General features: G+C 38.1%; 1 protein-coding gene across 3 annotated transcripts; it reads left to right on the top strand.

The window, feature by feature from the left end:
* The first annotated feature begins 247 nt into the window (after positions 1-247).
* On the top strand, positions 248-23,959 carry LOC307141188 (uncharacterized protein). Of its 3 annotated transcripts, none has more exons than XR_013818331.1 (9): positions 248-444; positions 14,267-14,371; positions 14,790-14,962; positions 15,099-15,179; positions 20,474-20,594; positions 20,901-20,953; positions 21,382-21,531; positions 21,629-22,104; positions 22,766-23,959. XR_013818331.1 is itself a non-coding variant. In XM_079841197.1 (8 exons), the coding sequence occupies exons 1-8, from the start codon at positions 369-371 to the stop codon at positions 21,803-21,805; spliced, it is 936 nt and encodes a 311-aa protein (XP_079697323.1). In that variant the 5' UTR covers positions 248-368; the 3' UTR covers positions 21,806-23,842. The 3 variants fall into 3 exon arrangements, 1 of the variants encoding a protein (XP_079697323.1); XR_013818332.1 differs by having other exon boundaries at positions 21,629-22,215; positions 22,856-23,957; XM_079841197.1 differs by having other exon boundaries at positions 21,629-23,842.
* The last annotated feature ends 2,786 nt before the right edge of the window (positions 23,960-26,745 follow it).

Below are 26,745 nucleotides of genomic sequence, written 5' to 3'. Positions count from 1 at the left end.
TAACTAAAAAAAATAATATGCTTTTTACAATGCCAGTTCTCTGAACGGCATCACAGCAAGCCGATGGATAAATGTGCATTGATGCTGTCTCTACTTTGTCTTAATACTTCAAAAGACTTAGAAACGTACAATTTGATCTACTCTGAATAAAGACACTCCATAATTACAACACAGCTCGTGGGAATGAAGAAAAGAACAGAATAGAGTGGAACAGAGAGTGAAAGAGAGAGGGGGAAGGGCCACACTTGAATCTATAAGAGCACAGGCATTGGCTTTATCCCCCGTGTGACACTCTCAGAGAAACAAACCTAAACCTCAGGCGCTCTCTCACACAGTCACACCACAAGCTGCAGGACCGCTCGCTCAGGATGGCGACACAGAGAAAATGCCAGAAACCCTCAGATGTTGCTTTCTTAGTCTGTATTTTTGCTGTCTTATTTCAAGGTGAGTAATTAACTTTACTTTTGTTCTACTGCAGATGTTTGGCCCTAACTTTGCACCACTCAAGATGCTGTGCAGATTTAAGGGAGGGCGTGCTGTACATTAACATTTTGATATTAAAAAGGTTTGATCTACCTCAAACTTTTAGCAGCGATTAGAAAGTAACTAGTGTAGAAGTTTCAGTGCGTGCTATCATGAATGCGTTTCTCTAATCTGCTCCGCTGGTTGGCTTCAAGCGAGGCTACCACACCCCAGTAACACGCTTTAAATAAAGTTGTTGAGTTTCCTCTCAAGTTAATGGCTTGAGATCAATTGAATCGCTCTCTTCCACTCAGTGTATCTGTGCATATATTACATCACCAGGTGGCCGTGTGTGCGTCTGTATGTGAAATAAAAAGTCCATCTGTTGTTATTCCATTAGGCATAAAGATGATTTTGTTCATTTGGCGGGCTATGAAGCATCCAGGTGTTTCCAAGACCCTGGGCAGCAAAAGTTGTGGACTGTATGATGTAATACACATTTCATACTCAAGAGACGGAAACAAAAATTGATGCGTACATGATTATAACTGCAAATGCAGTGGTGCAAAATTATTTTCTGAATCTATATTTATTCATTATTAATACGTCTAAATTTTCAGTAAAATATCTAAGCTTATTTGTATTACAAAATTGAATGAATTATTTAAATTTGCTTTCTTTTAGGTAAGAATTAAGATAATTTTCTTTTAATTTACTTTCTATTCATTGTTTTAAGCCAATATCTAACAAAAAACAACTCAATTGTACTTCTCAATTTAATGCATCTTTTTTAGGAATATAGTTTATTGCTGGAAAACAAAACAAAATACAAATTAAGAAAAAGTTTGAGCCCTGTGTTTGCAATAAATCCTGCTAAATTGCATATATGACCCAATAGTTGTTGAAGATTCTATGAATATTAAGTATTTTAAAAAGTTTAAAATACTTTTTAAATATTCAAGTAAACCATTTTAAATAAAGAAAATGAGTGAAATAATGATATTAGTTATTATATTTATTGTAATAAAATTTTTATTATTGTTATTAAATGTATTTTATAATGAGAATGTACAACATTAATCCATTTTCCAAACCGTGTTGTCTTACCCTGAATCATTATGGTACACTTATAAGTGTTCATATATTGGGACTATTTCACACCGGTCTGGTAGGAACTTGTGTCACTCGCCATAGACATAAACAGAGAGAAGTAGCTCCGGCTACAATGTTCTTCCGCAAGACACATGCAGTTGTTTATTTACAGCTAGAGCGCAAAAAGTTACGGACTGCAGCTTTAACTAGGCATTAATATGAAGAAACATGCATTTATAAGTCAACATGTCATTCTAGTCATTCAGTATCATGTTTATTTTCCAAGGCAGGTTTGGGGCAATTCATGCACTTCCTTACTCACAAGAGCAGATTTTGTTCTCATTGGCTTAGGTCCCATAACTCAGTTATTGTAGCTTAAAGGGGGTATACGAGCTCTGCTGATAATGATGCTTTGGCAGTGAGTGAAGGGGTTGGGCTGTTCAAGAAGTGTCTGATTAGAAACATAAGAGCCTGTCTTTCCTCCATATGTTTGCTGCCCTCTCTATTTGGGTGGAGACAGTGTGGGCCCCACACTCGTTTACTAAGAGGGGAAGAGAGAGACTGAGGGGTCAGAGGTCAGGGGGGGCATGCTGTGAGAGAGAGATGGGGGAAGAGAGAGAGAGAGGGGTCCAAAGTTACATTCCTCCTTCCCTTTAACTGGATTGTTTGAGTCTCAAATTCCAGCATCCCTAAGGGAACGCTCAGTGTTGCAGCAGATGACCAGGCATCGTTTGGTCGAGCGGTGCAGAACTGAACAAAATGTCCTATATTGCTTTCTCAACAGCAGAGAGAGATGATGAATTACAGTATGAATTTCAATAAGGTCCCATTTTTTTCAATTCTGTTCTGTTCATTTACATAACAGCACTGAAAATTGCTAACTTTTGGAAACAAAGTGCAATTTTTTAGAAACTATACCATTATCGTCTGTGCAAACTACAAAAAGTGAATTTGTGAAACCGGTGACGTCATGCGCATGCGTATTATGTGTTCAGTCTAGATGTGCGTAGCGTTTCTTTACAAAGTGACATCGCCAACTACTGGCCAGGCAGCAGAATACAGCATTTTTAGTCGTTTTCATGGATCTGTGTGAATAGGGATCGTTTTGACAAAGTTGTAGTCCGTCCATCATCATCCGCTTATCCGGGGCCGGGTCGCGGGGGCAACAGTCTAAGCAGTGACGCCTAGACTTCCCTCTCCCTAGCCACTTCCTCCAGCTCTTCCGGGAGAACCCTGAGGCGTTCCCAGGCCAGCCGGGAGACAAAATGTGTCCGAGGTCTTCCCCGGGGTCTCATCCCGATGGGACGTGCCCGGAACCGAAATAGATGCCCGAGCCACCTCAGCTGGCTCCTCTCGATGTGGAGGAGCAACGGCTCTACTCTGAGCTCCTCCCGAGAGACAGAGCGTCTCACCCTATCTCTAAGGGAGCACCCAGCCACCCTGCGGAGAAAGCTCATTTTTGCCGTCTGTATCTGGGATCTGGTCCTTTCGGTCATGACCCAGAGCTCATGACCATAGATGAGAGTAGGAACGTAGATCGACCGGTAAATCAAGAGCTTTGCCTTACGGCTCAGCTCCTTCTTCACCACGACAGACCAGTACATCGACCGCATTACTGCAGAAGCTGCACCGATCCGTCTGTCTATCTCCCATTCCATCCTCCCCTCACTCGTGAACAAGACCCCTAGATACTTGAACTCCTCCACTTGAGGCAGGACCTCTCCACCAACCTGAAGTGGGACTCTTTTTCCGTTGGTCGGTCGGAAAGTTGCAGTCTGTATGTGAAAAACGCAAAATGTATATAGTATTTTCTTAAACTACAGTGAACCAAAGGCCGTCACATTATTACTGTTTTTACTGTATTTTTGATCAAATAAATACACTCTAAAAAAAAAAAAAAGGTTCTATATGGCACGAAAAATGGTTCTTTGTTGTAATCATAGAGGAACCACTTTTGGTGCTATGTAGCACCTTAGTCAAAGAACTGGTGAAGAACCTCTGAAGAACCACTGAAGCACCAAAATTGGTGCTATATAGCACTTAAAAAGGTTCCCCTATGATTACGAGCCAAGAACCATTTTTGGTGCCATATAGAACCTTTTTTTTTTAGAGTGTACAGCTTTGATGAGCACCAAATGTTTGAACGGTGTATACATGTTTAAGTGTTACATGTTTACATTTCAAGTTGTCTAACAGGTAATAACGTATCATAAAAAAAATTACAATTTATAAATGAACATTAAACTAGATTAATAAATAATGTTTTAGTTCATGATACACTCTAAAAAAAAAAAGGTTCTATATTGCACCAAAAATGGTTCTTGGCTCGTAATCATAGGGGAACCTTTTTTAGTGCTATATAGCACCAATTTTGGTGCTTCAGTGGTTCTTCAGCGGTTCTTCAGAGGTTCTTCAGCGGTTCTTCAGAGGTTCTTCACCGGTTCTTTGACTAAGGTGCTATATAGAACCTCTGAAGAACCGCTGAAGAACCACTGAAGCACCAAAATTGGTGCTATATAGCACTAAAAAAGGTTCCCCTATGATTACGAGCCTTTTTTTTAGAGTGTACCTAAAAGATTCTAGAAGAATCAAACATTTACTGAATAAAATGTGATGTTTGCCTGTTTAAAACTTGGCTAATGCTAGGTGTTGTTGATTTGCAGGGTGTTCTGGACAGTTGCTAGGGTGTTCTAAGTGGTTGCTATGTATTCCGAATGGTTTTATATGATTGTTTTTTCCTTTGATTGTTAAGTCAAAAGAGCCAATCCACAAGCCTCTTTGACATTCTGGTCCCCCATTCAATGCATGTCTATGGGGGGGAAATCACCACCTGGGAAAAAAATGGTTAGTGAATTTATGAATGAGATTTGAGAAAAATGTCTTTGCCTTCGATAGTCAAAATTGGCAGATGTAGTTGAGATGGGGGTTGGAGGCATATGCTCATACATCTGCTGTAGTAAAACTGATCTCTCCTAGCAGCTGACGAACTGTCAGTGTTATCAAGTGTGAAGCAGGGCATGATGCATCGAGCGTGTTGTCGACTCACAGAGAAGCTGCGACGTGGGACATCGCCAAGTAGCGTGAGCAGCCTTGAGGATCACAGTCCAGATGTAGAACAAATACATAGCACTTTGTTGACACCCCCACCCCTTCTGCCTTTCTTTCCTCGCATGACAGCTTTCTTTATCGTTCCTTCTTCCCTATGGCTTAAAAGGAATCCATCCGATCCTGTTGTTCAGGCATTCCTGGGGTTGGAATTTTGAAACATTCTATGACTGGGAATTCCCAGAGGCTTTGAGGGTATGGCAGAGACGGTAAGCGAACGAGGGATGTAACTTCCTGTTATGTGATGGGAAAAGTGGAGGGAATGGGGTGAAGATGAGTTGAGGAGGGTGAATAGATGTAACATCTGTGTGGAAGGGGGTTGTAGGAATGTTCCTTATGGTTGTAAGGGGCTCAATTGTAATGCTGGAGGTGGGGCAAGTGCATTGGTCTATAGGACTGCCTCCTCCGGAGGTCACATTTTTCGGCCGCATACGTCATAGGCTGTCGCATTCGGTAAAGTAACCATTATATTCCGAAGTCATTTCAACAATTTACACTTCACAAGGAATAATGGTTCATTTTATAATGAATACCGTTCTGAAATAAGACTTCCTTGATGACGTATGCGGCCAACAAATGTGACCTCTTCGGAATGAGACACAGCCAACATGTTTGTCTGTGTCTGGACAATGTTTCACCTTCATTATTCCTTTCTAAAACAAACATGTTTGGTAAAACTGTTTCTCTGGCCTTTGTCCAGGAGCAATCATGCAGAAAGAAAAATGGAAATGCGATTAGTATCATACAAAATGTCACTGACATTTTCGAAAAAAAATTAAACAATTTTAAATAGCTAAATAAATAAATACATACTGTATTGTTCCGAATATAAGACTTGTATTTAAAGTATGGTAAATGGTATAAAATGTACCAACAACCACATTCAGAAATACACACTTCATGGCATAGCTGCCATAAAAATAACCTGAAGTTCTCATTTAGTAGATTTCTCTGACTGATTTCTCACCTTTTTTATGTACAGTGACGTGAGGAGAGATGCTGGCATGTCAAAAAAGGGGTTTGATCCACATTACTCAATCCCATCCAGGAGGGATATGAATGTTTTCTCCTTATGCCAATCACATAGCGCTGAAAAGACAGCAGTTTCTCCCTAAAGTCAGAGGGCAAGCGGCAAGTGCTAATCTATTACGGCACATCAAATCGTCCGCTTCGAGGATATTGACAGGCAAGGGCATCAGTTCTGTACATAGGCGAAATAAGAAATGACAGGCCTCACTGGTGGGTAAGTTCAGCTCTTTGGTGATATCCAGTGCCTTCAGCTGGATGATGGCTCTGGTTTTGCAGCCCCTCATTTCTTTTTCGGCTATACACTTGCCTGTCAATTTCTGTGAAGCGGCAGCTTTTAGGACCACGGTAAGCTTCTTTTTTTAAGGGTAGAGTGGGGGAAAATGCCCCCCTACAGTTTTTCCCAAAATAACCACTAGATACAATCAAGATACGTTATATTGTTGTTTCTATGGACTACTTTGACCAGAGTGATGTAGAAGTTTTCACTGCGAAGCTTACACTGGTGATGTACCTGAGAGAAAACGGATTTCACGTTAAGTGATATCATTTTTAACAGTAAGAAAAAAAGTGTTTTAAAGCTTGCCGTTTTGCAGAACATCAGTTTTATATGATATGAGAAGAGCAAGGCCTATAGTTAGTGAGTACTTTTTATTTAAGGAAAATATAATTATATTTTCAGAATGACATTACTTTTTTTTCAAACCTAGTCTGTGGGGTAAAACGCCCCCAGCCACCAGGGAGCATCGCTTCCCACGATCATAAATACTGTAGTTACTCACATTCTTAGTTTTTCCATCAAATGTAATCTAACTAGGTGGTTGAATAAAAATATTAGGACTTTATATTTAAAAATGACCTCACATTAGCATCAGCTAGCTAGTTTTTTGATTCTCAAAATGGTTCATTAATAATATTCATATTTATCTACTGTTATGTTGGCTTGTCTTTTTACTTTTAAAGCTGTAGTCTACGATGTTGAAAATCAGTCGAGAAAGCCTGAATTTTTAAAAAACTCATCCCGCCCCTCCACACGCACACCCCTCCCCTCTGTGCGTCACTCCAACAACAACGTCACTCAGTCAAGCAGGAGTTAACATCGGAACAGAGATGTACCATGTGCTTAGTCGCTTCAATCTAATGACCGCGCTAATGACACATCATATGTAAAGTTGACTTTCGACACTTGAACAGTTGCTTCATCAACAATTCAATGTCACCATTGTCGTAACAAAATAGCTCAGAGGCACACGTTTGAGTTCACGCCCACGCAAGATTAGCAACACATGCAATGTTCTATCGGCTCGAACAGAAAACCGCTAACGTTAGGACTATTGAAACAGTCAAGCACTTCAAGAAATATAATTACTTTGACCCGTGATAGGCGATGCTAAACGGCTAACATTCCAATGCCGACCGGCAGCATGATCATGTTGTCAGACTGATAAAAAGCTATTTATGTAATACACCACACCATAAAAGTATAAATAAATGCATACCTGCTCAACAAAAAGTCAGCGTCGGTTTTAAGTCCAAGGTTTCTCTGAAGCTTCCTCAAACGGGCAATGGTGGACCCTATATTGATTCGGCTTTGAGTCCGGCGTTCTTCACTTTTTTTTTTAAATCTCTGCTCTTTCCTCAATTGACTTTCTCTTTCTTCCAACCTTGATTGTTGGGGCGAGCAGGGGCCGCTTTCTGATGTCTGTTTGTTGGTTTTTCTCCATTGCTGAGTTGATGCTGCCTACTTGCCCGCAAAATTTCATGTCGCAGGAGGGGGCGGGGTGGGGTGCGGTGGGTGGAGACGCGAGTGGAGCAGGGATTGGATGAGAGCAGTTAACCAATGTAAGCTGTCCGGCCGGACAGCTTACATTGGTCAATTTCTCTGCGGGTGTACACCCAATAGAGTGAATGGATTTTTTTCATTCTTTTTTCTCTTCATATTGTTAGGATTGTACTGTAGAACCATAACCAGCATCTAAACGAGGTTATTAATAATGAAAAATCTTTGAAATCGTAGACCATAGCTTTAAGCTAAAACATGCTTGTACTATGATTTTGCTGTAAACTTATAAAGCAAATTGCTTTGGGGTACCTGTGGGGTAAAATGCCCCCTTGGTACAAATTAAATTTTTGTAAAAAATCTAATAACATAAACTCTGGACATTTTTCATACTTTGTTTATAATTTATGGCATTGTCACTGAAAACTAGGTTAACTATTCTAGATACATTTCACTTTTGTTTCACAGAAAAAGTTAAAGGGATAATCCTTAAAGGGATAGTTCACCCAAAAATGAAAACTCTGTCATCATTTACTCACCCTCAAGTTGTTTCAAACCTGTATGAGTTTCTTTGTTCCAGTGAACACAAAAGAAGATATTTTGAAGAATGTTTGTAACCAAGCAGATAAAGCAACCATTGACTACTATAGTAGGGGGAAAAAATACTATGGTAGTCAATTGTTGCTCTCTCTGCTTGGTTACAAACATTCTTCTAAATATCTTCTTTTGTGTTCAGCAGAACAAAGAAACTCATACAGGTTTGGAACAACTCGAGGGTGAGTCAATGATGACAATTTTCATTTTTGGGTGAACTATCCCTTTAAGGGGGTGTTTTCCTCCACTCTACCCTACTGTTAGCATTTTTGGGGGCTAGCTATCTTTTAACAATATGCTCTGACATATCGTATTTATTGGCTGCTTAATGAGAGTTTTTTGATGACTCGTATTACACGTATTTGGCGCTTCCTTTTGCTGCGGGTGTACTATGCACGTAAAAGTTTGGACCTTGAATATAAGACGATTTATTTCCAATAAAAAAAAACATTGTCTTATTTTCAGAACAATATGGGCACATAATTTTTTTCTTAAAAGTTCATCCAAAAATAAACATTCTGTCAGCTCTCATTCTTCTATTTTTTAAAGATAATTGCGACTTTTAACCTTTAACCTGATTTTTATAAACTCACAATTGCAAGAAAAACTGTCAGAATTCATAAACTTCACAAAATGTATAAACAGAGATGTAAACTCACAATTGTGAGTTATAAAGTCCAATTCCAATTCTGGACATCCAATTAAGTCCAATTCTAAGGAAAAAATACTTTTTCTAAGAGTTTATAACTCGTATTTGCGACTTTATATCACGCAATTCTGAGAAAAAAGTCTGAAATGAGAGATAAAAAGTCACAGTTACCTTGCTTTATTCAATGGCGGAAATTAGCTTCCATATACATCTGTGGAACACAGATATAAAACAACACTGGACACCACTGGCTTTCATTATATGGACACAATTTCTGTGTGTACTACATAACAAGGTCATACAAGTTAGGAATGACATGAGGGTGAGAAAATGATAGAATTCTAATTTTTGGGTTAACTATACCTTTAACTTTTTAAAATGCATTTCCCATCCATAGTTTGCTCTAGTCAGATATTCATTCCCTGCTGAATGAATTGCAGAGACTCTGATGCTGTCAATTCTCTCTCTAAAACTCGTACGGTGCGTTTTGAGATGTGTTAGTACCACCATAACAAAAATGACTAAAAACTGGGTCACTAATGTGACCAAACTGAAGCCACGCTTTCATATGATTGTCAGTAATGTAATGTACTCTATTGAGTCGCAGGCCACTGCTATTCAGAGCTCCTGATATTATTTAATTTACTGTCAGCTATACTAGAGCTTTCAGAGCAAAGTCTCAATGTGTTTGTGCTGAAACTTGTAATGCTTTCAAAGTAGTTTCTGCATGATTCAATCATTCAATATATTCTCTAAACAACCATTATCAGACAAAAGTCATATGGCAGATAGACTGTGTAGTGTTGAAAACAAGACCAAAGAGTGACAATATCGATCTCTTAGGAGTGTATGCGAGAAAACACAAACTCTGTAATGAATCACTTTTGCTATCTTGCACTAAAGTCCAAAAGTCACTGTTAACAGACCGACAGTGGACAAAGTGTACTGTATATCAAGTTGCTGTCACCCTCAGATATGCTTTCTATAGCACAAGACAACAGCTGTGACGGGCAAGTGTCACATATTGCAGAGAAATCAAGTGTTTGCATGCCAATCTCAATTTTATCCTCTAGGTTGCCCAATGGCTCAAGAACCCTCTTATAAAGAAAATGTCACTGTATGCTATACGGTATTGGCTATACAGAGACAAAAGTTATTGATGTTGCTTTATAAGTTCTTTAGATCAACTATTTGGTTTCTGGCCTCAATAAAGCACCAGTATATAGAGTTTTAGAATATCACTAAAATTATCTTATAAATGTTATCCACAATAAAACACTGTTTTGCATAAAACAATACACTGCCATTCAAAAGCTTGGGTCAGTTAAAACATTTTTTAAAGAAATTAATACTTTTATTTAGCAAGGATGCATTAAATTGATCAAAAGTGAAAATTCTATTTCAAATAAACGTTTTTTAAGTAAAGTTAAATAAAGTTATTTTGAACGTTCTATTCATCAAGGAATCTAACAAAAATCATGTTTCATGTTTATCACCACAAATATTACACAGTTTTCAACATTGATAATAGGAAATGTTTCTTGAGCATCAAATCATCATATTATAATGATTTCTGAAGGATCATGTGACACTGAAGACTGGAGGAATGATGCTGAAAATTCAGCTTTGCATCACAGGAATAAATTACATTTTAAAATACAGTGGTGGCCAAAATTAGTAGAACACTTGGCATCTAGGAGTCGTCTTATTGGGCCTGGATTTATTTAATGACCCAAAACATTCTTCTAACTATTGCCGGAATTACATGTGACAGAATGAATCTGCTGGAACATTGAAAACGATGGACTGGCCCCCTCAAAGTCCAGACCTCAACCCCACAAATCTGAGGGAAAAAAAGTCAGAATTGGGAGAAAAAGTCTGAAATACCTTTTTTTATTTTTTCGGTGGCGGGCACAAGCTTCCATAAAAAAGGACCACTTGGATGCTAAGGATAAGAAAAAAATATTGCTATATACTGCAGCCCAGGGGTGTCCAAATTCCGTTTTGGAAGGCCACTGTCCTGCAGAGTGTAGCTCCAACTTGCCTCATATTGCCTTTCGTGTGCCTATAAGACCTTGATTATCTGGTTCAGGTGTGTTTAATTGTGGTTGGAGCTGAACTTTGCAGGACTGAATACTCCTGCTGTAGCCTATATCTAAATCAAATCCTAGTTGTCAGTCCAGTTTTACACTGTAAATTCCCTGGTTAAAAAAAAACCCTCGCTAATTTAGCCAGTTACTCCACATACGAAAATGGAAAGTATATTACATGTAAGTGGAATGTATTATTCTTGGGGTGCTACTTAATCCTCCTTATAAATCTAATTTACAAAACACTGAGGAACAAATTCACTAAACAGTGCCTCCACAAACAACTCAAAACAAGTTTAAAACTGAGATTATTTTTGGCCATGCTTTCGCCATTCCCCAAATTGCATTTTAGTCAAAACAAACCAGACAGGAGGCAAATAAACCCAATTCATTCTTGGGGAATTAGAGGCTAGCATCAGGATACATTTTTAATAGACTTTTAGACGTACCAATATAATAATACAAACCAAAGAAATTCATGCAAGAGAGAAAACAATACTCAAATACCACTACTGGAGTGGAGGCCAGCTCTTTAGACTACCATATCAGTAAAACGAACATGGGAAATCTTGTTTACCAAATACCAAAACTTTGAAAAATGCTAACATACAGACGGTAACCAATCAAAAGATTGATTCGAAATAATTCGCCCGCTGTGAACTTGAGAAAAGTGCATTGCGTACTCAAAAGAATTATGCAAATAATGCTAAACATTCAGTTTCATTATAATGGATGGAACGGATGTCTTGAAGCGCACTAAATCATTCTGACACTGATCTGACTCAGTGCTGTCTCACTTTAGGTTTTCACCAGTATCATGCCGAGCGCTGAACACATGACCAAAGACAAAAAATATCTCTTTTAAAATAGAATCACTCCTTTATTCAAAACTTCTCTAGCAGAAAATCACATAAATCACAATTTTCAGCACATAATCATGTGCAAATGAGAAATGGCTCCGGAAAGATCTTTTATTTCCCGTTTCCATCTCCCTGCCTCCTTTTCTTTCACTATTCTTCTCTTTTTTAACCTCTGACTGACGCTCTCAGCGGAGTTCAGAGGGGAGTGTGTTGAGGCAGGGTCGGGGTCAGAGGTCAGGGCCTCTTGTTGCACGGGGGAAGGGAAAGGTTAAGGTTTTATTAGCTCAGTCTGTGCTGATGCATTCACGTTCAATCTATTAAATTACATATAGCACATTCAGCTCACAGATTCATACCAGCGCAACCCTTTAGAGCCGCTCAGTGCCAAAACAATTAGTATTCATTACTCTGAAAAACATTATGCAATTTAATCGACTTTTTGTCAAGAAAATGCTAAACATATATCAGTACTTTAAAGATGAACGTTTCTAAACTTTTGGCACTCAATTAAATTTGGATGTGGTCAATTGAACACAGTCCGTTATCATATCATTCAGATCTCTAGTCAACCAGCATAACCAACTCCAGCACTAGCAACATGTTAAAGAAGCATTAGAGATAGAAGTAAGTGTCAAACAAGCCTGATTCAAATTCACATCACCCACTTTCATACAAGTGTCGGCTCTAACACAAGTGAGTTTTTAACTCATACACCGTGCTTGTGGGTGATAAAGACAGAACATTTTAACTTAAATAGGAAAAACTTGTGTTTCCCTGAAATGCTAATTAGGTTTGAGTCTGTGGAACCAAGGGAGAGATTTGAAATAACACATCAAAATTCATGATTTACAGCTCAGTTAATTCAATTTAAACCAATTCATTCGAATCTAATTTTCTATTATCTAGATACATTTCAGAATAAATGCAAAAGTCACAAAAGTGATGCTAGGCGGTAGGGCTGCAATCGACGACGTCGACTACGAAAATACGTCGATATGCGTCGACGCGTCACATTATTTACGTTCTAGAATAGAACAGATCTAGAATAATGGCGGCTTCTGCTCCCGGGCATAGTGAAAATGATCATTTATCATATAAAGCCAGACCACGACATTCAAAAGTGTGGGAGTACTTTAAACAGAAGCCGAATAAAACTGTGCTTTTTTCGTTCTGTAACGCCGGTTTCACACTGCACGCGGAGGCAGAGCAGGAGCTGTGTGTGTGGAGAGCGAGAGCCGCGCGTGTTCGTCTCGCACAGCTTAACCGTGGCATGTGTATTGAAAAAATACAGATGAATATTTTCCATTCGGTCACATTTTCCGGTGTTCTTCTCCGACCCCAGTACGTCTCATGCTTTGATTTATTATGGGCAGCATATATCTGCTGCAAATGCAACCAGGTTCCTCTCTGTCCCAAACACATATGCATATAACATGCTGTATATAGGTATTTTACATGATTAAAGTAATATTAAAGTTAAGATATGCCTCTAGTTTTAATCATTTAAATGTGTCTTTGAAGTTTGGGCAAAAACTTCTGGCAGCTTTAGTTTATGCACATGTAAATCTTCAAAATAGACAACTAGTTATACATTAATACTATGCTGAAAGCTACTGTATGTGAACCTTTTGCAGATAAATACAAGTGAATTTTTGTTTACTATTGACACAAATCAATAAGTAAATCATACTCAACTACTGTAATTAATAACCTATTATTGTAAACAACATTTCCTAATTAGGCCTACTCTGTATACATTTTATGATGAATAGTATCATTAGTTATATAGGTTTAAAATGATTCTTGTGTTCATACATGTCATTATAAAATGGCATAAGTACACTACCCTTTCTGAAATACAATTAATATTGTCATCATTCATTGATTTCATGTTAAAATAATATACAAATTCACTACCCTCTTTGAAATACAATAATCAGTAAAAAAGAATCATCAGATGAATCTGGGAAAATAATTGTTAGATTAGTCGACTAATCGAAAAAAATAATCGACAGATTAATCGACAAAAAACTACTACTACCGGTTTGGGGTCAGATGTATTAATGTTTTTTAACTGCATGTATGCAGTAAAAATAGTAATATTGTAAAATATTATTGCAATTTAAAACAACTGTATTATTAAAATGTAATTTATTCCGGTGATGCAAAGCTGAATTTTCAGCATCATTACTCCATTCTTCAGACATGATCCTTCAGAAATCATTCTAACATGCTGATTTTCTGCTCAAGAAACATTTATGATTATTATCAATGTAGAAAACTGTGTTGATTCATATTTTTGTGGAAATGTGATACATTTTGTTCAGGATTCTTTAATGACAAATATTAGGTTCTGAACTATAGCAGTTATTTAAAGAATTGCTTGTTACAATGTAAATGTCTTACTGTCATGGTTGATTCATTTAATGCATCCTTGCTGAATACAACTATTAATTTCTTTCAACAACAACACCAAAAAAAACTTTTGAATGGTAAAGTAATATATGATATTCTCCATCCGCCAAGCAAGAAAGATTAATCTATCATGACATTATGGATGCAGTTAATATGAATGAGCCGCTCTGACAACATGTACCTTATATTTCAGCTGTGATTTGTCAAGATGAATATGAAAGGTTATACGAAGACTTGGAAAGCATCATTCGTGGGGATGGTGATTTAGTCGGTCCAACAGAAAAGGTGCCCGGGAAAGGTAAAACGAAAAAAACATTGGCCCCACTTTATATTAGGTGGCCTTAACTACTATGTATTTACATTAAAAAATAAGTACAATGTACTTACTGTGTTCATATTGTATTGAAAAACACCTTTGCTGATAATGAGGTGGGATACAGGTAAAGTTATGGACAGGTGTGGTGGTATGGGTAAGTTTAAGGGTAGGGTTAGGTGTAAGGGAAGTGTCAACTGTGTAATTACATGAAGGTATTTTTAAAAATGTAAGTACAATGTAAAAACATGCATGCACACAATAAGTGCAATGTATTAAATGATTAATTAAAATGTTAGTACATAGTAGTTAAGGCCACCTAATATAAAGTGGGTCCGAAAGCTTTTTTATGAGAATGATTACAACAATAGGGCAAGTAACAACAAATGCATTTCCCTCACAGGAGGTTCTCAGATCCAGATTGTCGTTTTCCCCACCATATCATCTGATTCAGGGACATCAGAGACACCAGGAGTAGACAGTGAGACCACTCAACCAACACAACCGGACACAGCAGAGCCCACCTACACACAGACCCACTCAAACCCACCTGAAAAAAACAGTGTTACTTCAAAGGTGGGGATACCAGATATTGCCTCATCAATATTATGTCAAAACATTCATTAAAAAAATTATTTGTCAAAGGCTATACCAAGATTGTGTGTGCTATTAAGTTGACTTCTGGTATCATATTTTTTGTTTATTTTTGTAGGGCAATGTGGTCTGTGTGGATAAAATACCAGTGCGCTACAAATATGATGTGCTGCTGAAACTAAAGGCCCCCTCCACGTGTGTAAGTTCTGGTCTGCATGTATCCTGTGATAACTGGGTAGAATCTGGGAAAATCATATATATGGGAGAGCTGACTCAATATCAGTTGTGACCAGGAGCGCCACTAAGGGGGAGGGGCGAGTTAGGACAGTTCTAAGGGCCCACGCACTTTTGGGGCCCTCAGGGACTGGTTGTATTCGTAGTAACCGTACTAGTAGTATTGTAATAGAAATTGCATGGTTCTGTCCTGTCCTATGTAGCCTAGAGTAAACTGTAAAATTCTTCGAGTCTTCGAGTATCGACGAAGAAGTATAAGTCCGGTCATCAAAACCGAAAAGAGGTTAGAGAGGGCAGAGAGAGTGAAAATTGACCGACAATTACTCTCCTAGTTCTTTGAAAAGAAAGGTATAGCCTATGTTTATTTGCGGAGCTTCCTTCGCTGTAATGTTAGCGCGAGTTGCGTAGCCAACCACTTTTCTTCATCATCTGAAACTAAGTGATATCATTTATATAGTGCATTTAACATCAAATAATCTAAAAAAAAAGTTGGCACTTTATAGACATATTTCTCATGTCAGTCTGTGTGTATTCACTGTGTTTTGGTAATTTTGTGTGCAAGTGATCAGAAAGATGCTCAAGGAAATGGAGACATAAAAGCGCATCCTGTTGTTTTCCTTCATTTTCAAAGGCATGACATTTTGAAACTTTTAATTTACACAAATACAAAATAGACACTTTACCGTTTTGAATGATGTACTCTTCTGCATGACCATAAATAACAAAGTATTAATTTGTTTCTACTGCTGAGGGAAAAATCCTAGTGATCACACCAACACCTCACACGCAAACAATATGTCATTTCTAGCACTGCCGATTTGACATCGCAGCCTGTTCATTAGCAAAATAAAATACAGTCAAGCGAACATATAAAAAGTTCTGGTTTATGTTCACAGCTGCTGAGCACGAATTCCAGCACACCGCTTCAGTTAACGGTCATAAAGTGCGAGATGAGATGTGTAGCTAAACTAAAAGGCTGTGTTACGATATAAGTTTTACACGAGCGACAGAAACAATCAGTTTGCAAAGACTGAGAAGGGATTATATGTGACTGCAAGAAAAAAAGAGAGAAGGTGATGGAGATGAGAAGCAGATATTGTGCTATTTAACACAGATATACATATATCATTAAATTGCATACAAAGATTTTGGATTGCTAGGTTGGCTTGTATGTTTGGTGCGGAATGGGTGCGGTAGGGGGCCCAACCTCAAATTCTTTCATAGGGCCCAAAATTGCTAGCAGCGCCCCTAGTTGTTGCTAGTTTAAAATGTAGTAAAGAATTTGAGAATTCTTTAGTTACAGTGCTGTGTGCTGATTATATAGACACTAAAACAGAAGTAGAACTGTGTAGACTAGTAATTCTTAAAAAGATAGTTCACCCAATGAAAACTCTGTCATTAATTACTCTCCCTCATGTCGTTCCAAACCTATAAGACTTTCGTTCATGTTCGGAACACAAATGAAGATCTTTTTGATGAAATCTGAGAGCTTTCTGTCCCTCCATTGACAGCTACTCAACTGACATTTTGATGCTTCAAAAAGTTCATAAAGAAATTGTAAAACTAACCCATTTGATTGAGACTAAAGAGACTAAATTGCTTAATATGATGAACAGATTTAATTTAGGGTTTTATTCACATATAAATGATCAGCGAACATAAACAGAAGCTCAACCCAATCTGCTTGATAGACGAGAACAAACCTCATTGGTTCTTGCGGACGCTCAAACGTGATGCGTAACTCGAGAATGAACCTCATTGGTTCTTGAAGCTCAAACGTGATGCGTAACTCGAGAATGAACCTCATTGGTTCTTGAAGCTCAAACGTGATGCATAACACGAGAATGAACCTCATTGGTTCTTGAAGCTCAAACGTGATGCGTAACTCGAGAATGAACCTCATTGGTTCTTGAAGCTCAAACGTGCTGAATAACACAAGAATGAACCTCATTGGTTCTTGCAGAAGCTCAAACGTGCTGCTTAACACGAGAATGAACCTCATTGGTTCTTGAAGCTCAAATGTGATGCGTAACATGAGAATGAACCTCATTGGTTCTTGTGGACGCTCAAACGTGCTGAGTAACACAAGAATGAACCTCATTGGTTCTTGAAGCTCAAACGTGATGCGTAACTCGAGAATGAACCTCATTGGTTCTTGAAGCTCAAACGTGATGCTTAACACGAGAATGAACCTCATTGGTTCTTGAAGCTCAAATGTGATGCGTAACATGAGAATGAACCTCATTGGTTCTTGCGGACGCTCAAACGTGCTGAGTAACACAAGAATGAACTTCATTGGTTCTTGAAGCTCAAACGTGATGCGTAACTCGAGAATGAACCTCATTGGTTCTTGAAGCTCAAACGTGATGCTTAACACGAGAATGAACCTCATTGGTTCTTGCAGAAGCTCAAACGTGCTGCTTAACACGAGAATGAACCTCATTGGTTCTTGAAGCTCAAACGTGCTGCTTAACACGAGAATGAACCTCATTGGTTCTTGCAGAAGCTCAAACGTGCTGCTTAACACAAGAATGAACCTCATTGGTTCTTGAAGCTCAAGCGTGATGCTTAACACGAGAATGAACCTCATTGGTTCTTGCAGAAGCTCAAACGTGCTGCTTAACACGAGAATGAACCTCATTGGTTCTTGAAGCTCAAACGTGCTGCTTAACACGAGAATGAACCTCATTGGTTCTTGCAGAAGCTCAAACGTGCTGCTTAACACAAGAATGAACCTCATTGGTTCTTGAAGCTCAAGCGTGATGCGTAACTCGAGAATTAACCTTATTGGTTCTTGAAGCTCAAACGTGATGCGTAACACAAGAATGAACCTCATTGGTTCTTGAAGCTCAAACGTGCTGAGTAACACAAGAATGAACCTCATTGGTTCTTGAAGCTCAAACGTGATGCGTAACACGAGAATTAACCTCATTGGTTCTTGCAGAAGCTCAAACGTGCTGCTTAACACGAGAATGAACCTCATTGGTTCTTGAAGCTCAAACGTGATGCGTAACACGAGAATTAACCTCATTGGTTCTTGAAGCTCAAACGTGATGCGTAACACGAGAATTAACCTCATTGGTTCTTGCAGAAGCTCAAACGTGCTGCTTAACACGAGAATGAACCTCATTGGTTCTTGAAGCTCAAACGTGATGCGTAACACGAGAATTAACCTCATTGGTTCTTGAAGCTCAAACGTGATGCGTAACTCGAGAATGAACCTCATTGGTTCTTGAAGCTCAAACGTGCTGAGTAACACGAGAATGAACCTCATTGGTTCTTGAAGCTCAAACGTGATGCGTAACTCGAGAATGAACCTCATTGATTCTTGCAGCTCAAACGTGATGCGTAACACGAGAATGAACCTCATTGGTTCTTGAAGCTCAAACGTGATGCGTAACTCGAGAATGAACCTCATTGGTTCTTGAAGCTCAAACGTGCTGAGTAACACGAGAATGAACCTCATTGGTTCTTGAAGCTCAAACGTGATGCGTAACTCGAGAATGAACCTCATTGATTCTTGCAGCTCAAACGTGATGCGTAACACGAGAATGAACCTCATTGGTTCTTGAAGCTCAAACGTGCTGCGTAATACATGAGAATGAACCTCATTAGTTCTCCCGTTTACCACAACTGATGTGTGAGTTGATGAATGTTTATATGTAAATAAAAGCCTAAATGTAATCTGTTCGTCATATAAATCGATCATGTCTCTTCAGAAAATTTTGGACTAAACCACTCAAATTCAGTTTTACGATCTCTGAAGCGTCAAAATGTCAATTGCCTGGCTGTCAATGGAGGGTCAGAAATCGCTCCGATTTCATCAAAAAGATTAAGATGAATAAAAGTCTTATAGGTTTGGAACGGTGAGTAATAAATTACAGAATTGTCCTTTTTGGGTGAACTATCCCTTTAAGAGAGTTCATCCAATTAGCAAGTAGGTTGCAAGTAGCCTTTTTGCACCCACATTGTCGAGGTAAGTATATTATTATTTTTAAAAAGCATACACAGCAATCACTCAGACATACCCACACACCTGTAAATGTTAAGAAACCCACACCAAAGAGTGATCTGCATAATCTCGAATAAAAAGTCATCATTGCAGAGCTTTTTAGTTTGCCAAACATTATAGACAAACTGCAAGATGAGTCTTCTTTTTGCCAACTGACATTATATAAAGGCCGATTCACACCGCACAGACAAACACCAATAAACAAGTTGGCCGTTGGATTTAGAATTTTATAAAAAAGAACTGTCATGTTCACACGGCCCCAACAGACATCAACAAACGCTGATTGAACATGTTCAGTGGCGTGAAAACAAACCCAGACCAATGCCAACAGACGCCAACTGGGCTAACGCACTGATCCAACAAACGTGTTTGTTGGTGTTTTTCTGTGCAGTGTGAATTGTCCTTAAGATCTTGAAGACTTTTTATAAGTCAGCCTTTTGAGACCCTAATAAGTGTGTAATGCCATGTGCTCAGGTCTCATTGGGTGGACCAGGCCTTGCGGCCTGCACATCAATGGCATTCCGTTACACGCCATGGGCGGCGGCATTTCGGAATTCACGCCAGGAACTCTGCCAAGATACATAGTCGGGCCTCTAGGTTCAGTTTTAAAGCCAGTAAAGAGTCCCAATAGAATGAAGTCTCTATAAAAGTATAGTAAAATTGAAGAAGAAAAAAAAAGCACAGGATGAGAGTTACTGGCTTGGATTTAAATGATATTTTGCATGTGACTAAAGCAGACGTCAATGATTTCAGCCAAAATTCAAAAAGAATTTGACACACTTATTCAAGTATCAAGCCATAGTCAAAAAGATTCTGTACCCAGCTAAAACACTTTATTTATTTTTAATTTTTTAAGTTAGTGTGGTTCATTAGCAATATATTTATCGATTTTAGTATTTTGATATATATTGGTGTTCAAAATGGCATTTTCTTATAAAGCTCTTTTGGGAATTCTCCTATTCACCAATGTTCCCTTGGAGAACTGTGATTTAGCAGAAAGGGAGGCTGTTGCTATGAACATACAGGTTTCACATTACACCACATTCCAGGAAAGAAAGAAATATGAAAGATGGAGAGGGAGAGGGAGAGGGAGAGGGAGAGGGAGAGGGGGGAGAAAATGAGAGAAAGGCTTAATGTATCACTCCGCTTTCTTTTCCTCAGGCTCACGTTAAATATACATATGTATTTTAAAATGTCCAACATTTATTACAAACACTTTTTAATGCAAAAACCCTTTCATCCAATAGGAAGAGTCTAGGGCCAGGATACAGAGTGTTCTAGAACATCTCTGTGGTGAAGATTGCAAACTTGAAATCTATCAGAAAGACAACACAGATGAGATCATTGTTTTTGGAGACAGCATTGAAGGTTTGTATTGTATTTGCTTGTTTTATATTATTATAAAATATTCCACAAACACACTATCAATCCCATGAAATCCCAAAATATCAATCAACTAATATTAATTAAAATTCTGTTTAATTGACCTTCAATAGGGTGATCTATCTATCCATCCATCCAAGTTTATCTTTCTTTTCTGCTCTACAGACTACATTTACTGCCAAAAATACAAATAATAATAAATAAGTGACTATATTTTGGGTGCATGTTAAATATTTTCCATTGCTCTGAGCAATCAGACTAAATGTTTGTCTTTTTTTCTTTTTCATGAAGCTGATCCTGAAGGAATGGCTGGAAAGTTCAACAACGACAACATTACCGATAAGGTCAGAAAACATTGTCATGTAATCAAATATACAGGATGAAAATGAGAGAATGCGCATACACATCCAAAAGAAAATTACATTTAAATGAAGTATGAAATAAGAGTAAATGTAGCCTGGTACATCTGCTATTGGGATTTTGCATAGCAGTGGTTTAATAAAGTGTTACTCCCAGAATAATGCGCACCCTTTTAGGCCTCTGAATCAGAAACGCTTCATATTTTGCCATGTGGTTTAGTTTAGGCCTAAGTTAGGGTGAGGTAAGGCTGCAACTCATTATGAGATAAATAGCTGTGCTGACAAATCAGATAAACACACCCTATGATGCTACACATAAACTTAATTCACACAATATTGGAACACAATGCTGTAAAAACTTCCTTCCAGGTAATGCTCCTTCCTAATGTGTTGGTAATGGTTTCTGTCTATAGGTGGAAGTCGATGAGGCGTTGTCTCGTATGGACCAGCACTCGAAAATTGTCCTGATCTCTCTTCTGATTACGGGTTTGCTTCTCGCTGCTTTGCTAATAGCTGGATACCTTCTAAAGACTCATCGAGGACAATCGAAAGGGCTACGCCTGGTGAGTGTGTCGTCTAATCACACACCAAAGGAATCAGAATTAGGCTTGGGGTAGCGCCAATACTCAGTACTAAGTAATGTCTCTTGTCTCCATCTAGGCTGAGGACTCCTTCCAAGTGGATCAAGATAACCAAGGCAACACACTGCTGTCTGTGGCTCCTCTGCCTCAACAGGAGCCTTTGGACAAGCCCATCATCAACGGAGAGTCTCCAGACTCACCCCCCACCAATGGACACTCCGCCACCCAGACACAGGTGGCCGATACTCCCATGTAAGAGGCTCGGAGTCAACATTAAATCCAATGACCAACCAGAGTGAACAAACTTCATGGGTTATCGCACACTACAACATTAGGCGTGATGAAAACAACAGCTGAGATGATGCTGAGAGAAACAATGATGAAAGTATGAAAAAACTGTAACGTGAGAAAACACAACTAAATCTGCTCCAGATGAGCCCGAAATGTTAGCAGCATATGAATAACCCTTCAGAAACCACATCTATTATATATACACATCAAACATTTACACTTTCAAATATGTTTAAACAATAGTGCAAAAATTCTTTCGAGATCGTAAACGGTTTAGATGAGCCAAAATCTCAAGTGCGCATTTTCAGCATGGAAAGCATTCTCAAGTCTACACTGCTGCTCTACTTACAGTAGTGATGGTTAACAATAAAGTATGTTTGTTAAAGGAACACTCCACTTTGTTTGAAAATAGGCTCATTTTCCATCTCCCCTAGAGTTAAACAGTTGAGTTTTACCGTTTTCAAATCCATTCAGCCGATCTCCGGATCTGGCGGTAGAACTTTTAGCATAGATCATTGAATCTGATTAGACCGTTACCATCTCGCTCAAAAATGACCAAAGAGTTTCTATATTCAGCACGCTCCGTGTGCAAGCAGGTTGTCCCGTTGGTTATGTTGACAGAAGTTAGCCTATTTTCAGGCGCTGTGTAGTATCATTGGGCCTCTGCACCCATGGTACGGCAGCAAAGTTCCTAGATTATTACGCAGGAATGAGAGTATAGTTCCTAGACATATCGGCCTCGAAAATCGCAACTTTTCATTTTCCGTCAGCCTTAGTACACGATGTAACTACAGAAGAGTCAAGTTTTAAATAGGAAAAAAAAAATATCAAAACTCTGTGGTCATTTTTGAGCGAGATGCTAACGGTCTAATCAGATTCAATGATCTATGCTAAGCTATGCTAAAAGTGCTACCGTCAGATCCAGAGATCGGCTAAATGGATTCGAAAACGGTAAAACTCAACTGTTTAACTCTAGGAGAGTTGGAAAATGAGCCTATTTTCAAAAAAATTGGAGTGTTCCTTTAACGTTATGCATTAAGTGTCATGAAACAATAAACTTTTACAGAATGTATTATCTAAGTTGATGCTGATTTCTACATATGCTATATACGGTACATATTTTAACATATGTTGTATAAATTAACATTAAAGTATTATGAATGAAGAAGAATTAACAATGAGCAGTAGTGTATTCATGAATTAACATCAACTTAGATGATTAAATGCTTTAAAATGTAAAACTTGTTCATGATACCAAATTCATAAACGTCAATGAATTGAACCTCATTGTGTTGTCCTTAAATTACCAGGCATTTCAGAAGAGTTTACTATTGCAGGGCTTTTGGTTATAACCCTGGCCTTTATCTGATACAAATGCAGTCAATCGCCTATGTTAATGTTGCTACTTGCTACTCTTGATTTGATTCATTTCAGTAATGTTCAGTTATTTTGTGCATTTCAGACATGTATGTATTTGGCAGATGCTTTTATTCAAAGCAACTCATACAAAATAACTTTATTCGGATATACATTTATGTTTTCTGGAAACTAAACTCAGGACCTTGCCATTTCTAGCATTGTGATCTACCAGTTGAACTACGGAAAATTGTGTAATAAGTAAAAAGCTAGAGTGGCAGACACAAGTACTGCTAAAAACCTTGAGTGTGAGGCATCACTCACTAAAAACACATTTGCATGTAGATCTTTATGGTAATGACTGAGGAATCACTGTCATCATCACATTGACAAGATACCTTTACGGTTTTTGTAATTGCCTATATTTTTATACAAAGTATATTTTGTTTTATACCTTTTTGGATTGGTGTGTAATCTTGACATTCATTTACTCATTGGGGGGGGGGGGGTGAAAAACATGAATATGTAGGATTTTTGTTTTGTGCATGTAGAAGTGTATGAATGAATGGTTGTATTGTTTGTATTGTTTCATTTACTGTGGAGAAGCCAAAGTTCTAAACTGCTACAGAATAAACAGAATTTTCACAATGTCTGACCACCATATTAATGATTTAGAGTGATTAGTATAGTATATGTTCATGTGCTGTAATTATTTTGACATTCTGAGAAATCTTGAACAATTTAATAAACTTCTGTTTACGTCACATTTTACTATATTTAAATCAAATCAAGTCACAGGATTTACCTCCAAAATCAACTCACAAAACGGGGCAAAACTCGTTTTAACAGTTCAACATGCATTAAGAATCAACGTACATACAAAAATATAGTTACTTAGGAAATATTAAATAATATAAATCTTTGGCTTTGAATGGTTGTTTAAGTAAACGAGTAAGAACACACAAGGAAGGCAGTAATAATGTCCCCTGGGCCACATCAAACTTGCTTCATGCGTTAAAATTTCAGTGGATTCACACGGTCATGAGATCAAGTGAAGTGTGTTAAACCCTCTGTGGAGCCTCACAGTTAAACATGTTGTACTATGGTATTGTATCTCTGGTAACATTTTAAGTTTAGGGTCTAATTCTCACTACTAGGATGATGTTTATTAGTACTTATAAAGCACATATTAATGCCTTATTCTGCATATTCTACATCCTTTAATCCTACCCAATACCTAAACTTAACAACTTCCTTACTAAATATTAATAAGCAGTAATTAGCGGGTAACTTTCCCCAACACTACACTCTAAAAAAAAAAAGGTTCTATATTTCACCAAAAATGGTTCTTGGCTCGTAATCATAGGGGAACCTTTTTTAGTGCTATATAGCACCAATTTTGGTGCTTCAGTGGTTCTTCAGAGGTTCTTCAGCGGTTCATCAGAGGTTCTTCACCGGTTCTTTGACTAAGGTGCTATATAGCACCTCTGAAGAACCGCTGAAGAACCACTGAAGCACCAAAATTGGTGCTATATAGCACTAAAAAAGGTTCCCCTATGATTACGAGCCTTTTTTTTTAGAGTGTATAAACAGCATACTAGCATACTTCCCCCATTTTTCCGACATATGGAGGATGGTACTGTTTTTGCATACAATGTATTTTGCTATCCATTAACCCCTTAACTGTCACCCACCTTTTTGAGAATACACATGAAAATATGTAATATTGGAATATAGACCAAAGACACTCTACAGATTATTGCTGAAGTGAAAGCAATTCAAAATATGAAAGTATGAAAAAGTTATGGAAGTTTAAATCTACTGTAAATGAAAAATACTGTACTATTTTTTATTTCATATAAAATATATATTTTACAAAACATTTTTTACCATAAAATCAAAGCCATATGTCTAACCAAGTTGTGTTCCAAATTTGAAGTTGATATCACAAAAATTGAAGTCCCCATGAGATTTTGTTTAGGCGCTATACCAAAAAAAAGCCACCGGGTGTCATTCAAATTCGTTTTTTTGATGCATTTTCCTGTAAATTTCTGTCCAAATATCACTTCCATCACAAAACAGTCACCAAATATGGACCCTCGAGACTCAGACCTTTCCGACAATATGTGTTTTGTCAAGATTGGAAAAGATTTTAATCATTAAGTAGTTCAAATAATTGTTGTAATATGAAACATGACACCGCCCACTAGGGGAGGAGCCCGCTAGAATAATTTAGAGTACCGTTTCCATGGTAACACAATGTCCAATTTCAAAACGGTTTTCACAGGATGTATTTTGAGTTTGTAAGCTTTCAAATGATACCCAATGTAAATATATGATACAGAAAAAAAAAAAGTGATCAAAAAAAGAGCACCAGGCGTCCCACCCGTGGGACGGTGACAGTTAAATATTTAAAATTACTGTGCAGATGCAGGTCATACTGTAGATGCACATTCCCTTCATTTATAGATCCTTTACAGACACTCCCACAAATAGTCTTAACACCATGGAGCTAAATATAGACATTTAGTAAGAGCCAGCTGCAAGCTTCAGATGTTCGGTGTAAGAGTTTGGATAGCAATGGCACACCATAGTTCTGCAACAAACAAAGGACTTGATGATTAAACTAAATTATCCGAGACAACTTCAAGTACTCCACTCATAGGCAAAAATGTAAACACTGGCGCTATCAAAACACAATCTGTTTGTATGAGCTCAACACAGCAACACTGACTTGGGTTTAGGTGGTCCGCCTCCTGAAAAACTTTGAGAACAACATGAGTAATATTTAATAAGCAAGACCAGCTATCCTCGTTCTTCAGAGGAAGGCATCAACATCCCTAACCAGGCATAGGGATACACTGATTCATTTCACACGCACACACATAGATAAACCTGTCAGCTATGTAATCCTATGAGAATGAACATGAGGGGTGGTTTCACTCAGACAGGGGACGGCTCGCTTTTACGACCAACACATGTACACTTCATGCTCTATTCCCAGACACTTCCCTCCACCGCTTTTTCACATACTACTGTGTACACTGTAAATCACATGCCTCCGTCTCTGCTGGGGTCTATATTAGATTGCATAAAGAATGACAACGAAACGGTACAAGATGTTGAATACGTCTTTGTTTAAAATATGGCTTTGAAATCAATTAATGGGTAGGTTTTGTAAGTAAAAGCCAAACTTTCATTAACGATTTGAGTAACCTTTATGGCAGATTGGACACTGTGGACGTAAGACGGAATGTGATATGCAAAAATCTCCCTTCAGAACCATCAACATCCATCAGTGAGGCTGTTATTGTGTTAGTAAATTGAATGCGAACAAGATCCGCCTAGTTTAAAAGCCTGTCTTTTTAAAGACTCCTCGATTAGAAGGAGTTTTTGCACGGCTGTTTCAGTTTCTTTTGGACACATGTACATTGCTGAAACTATGGAAATACTCAACATTTAGGCCTGTGGCAAAAAAGCCAGGTGTGTGTATGCTAAATGATTTCCGGCCTATTGCAATAACTTCTATACCGTGTAAAACTATGGAGC

Source organism: Gobio gobio (genome assembly GCF_949357685.1).
Source record: "Gobio gobio genome assembly, chromosome: 17".
Lineage (NCBI taxonomy): Eukaryota > Metazoa > Chordata > Actinopteri > Cypriniformes > Gobionidae > Gobio > Gobio gobio.
The sequence above is the reverse complement of the archived record's forward strand: the minus strand, read 5'-3'. Positions and strand labels throughout refer to the sequence as shown.

What these genes read in the sequence shown, in the direction of transcription:
- LOC307141188 (XM_079841197.1), top strand. Translation starts at nt 369, where the DNA reads ATGGCGACACAGAGAAAATGCCAGAAACCCTCAGATGTTGCTTTCTTA. An exon ending in TAAAGGCCCCCTCCACGTGT is followed by an intron (nt 15,180 to 20,473) that starts GTAAGTTCTGGT and finishes TTCATCCAATAG; the next exon opens with GAAGAGTCTAGGGCCAGGAT. An exon ending in AATCGAAAGGGCTACGCCTG is followed by an intron (nt 21,532 to 21,628) that starts GTGAGTGTGTCG and finishes GTCTCCATCTAG; the next exon opens with GCTGAGGACTCCTTCCAAGT.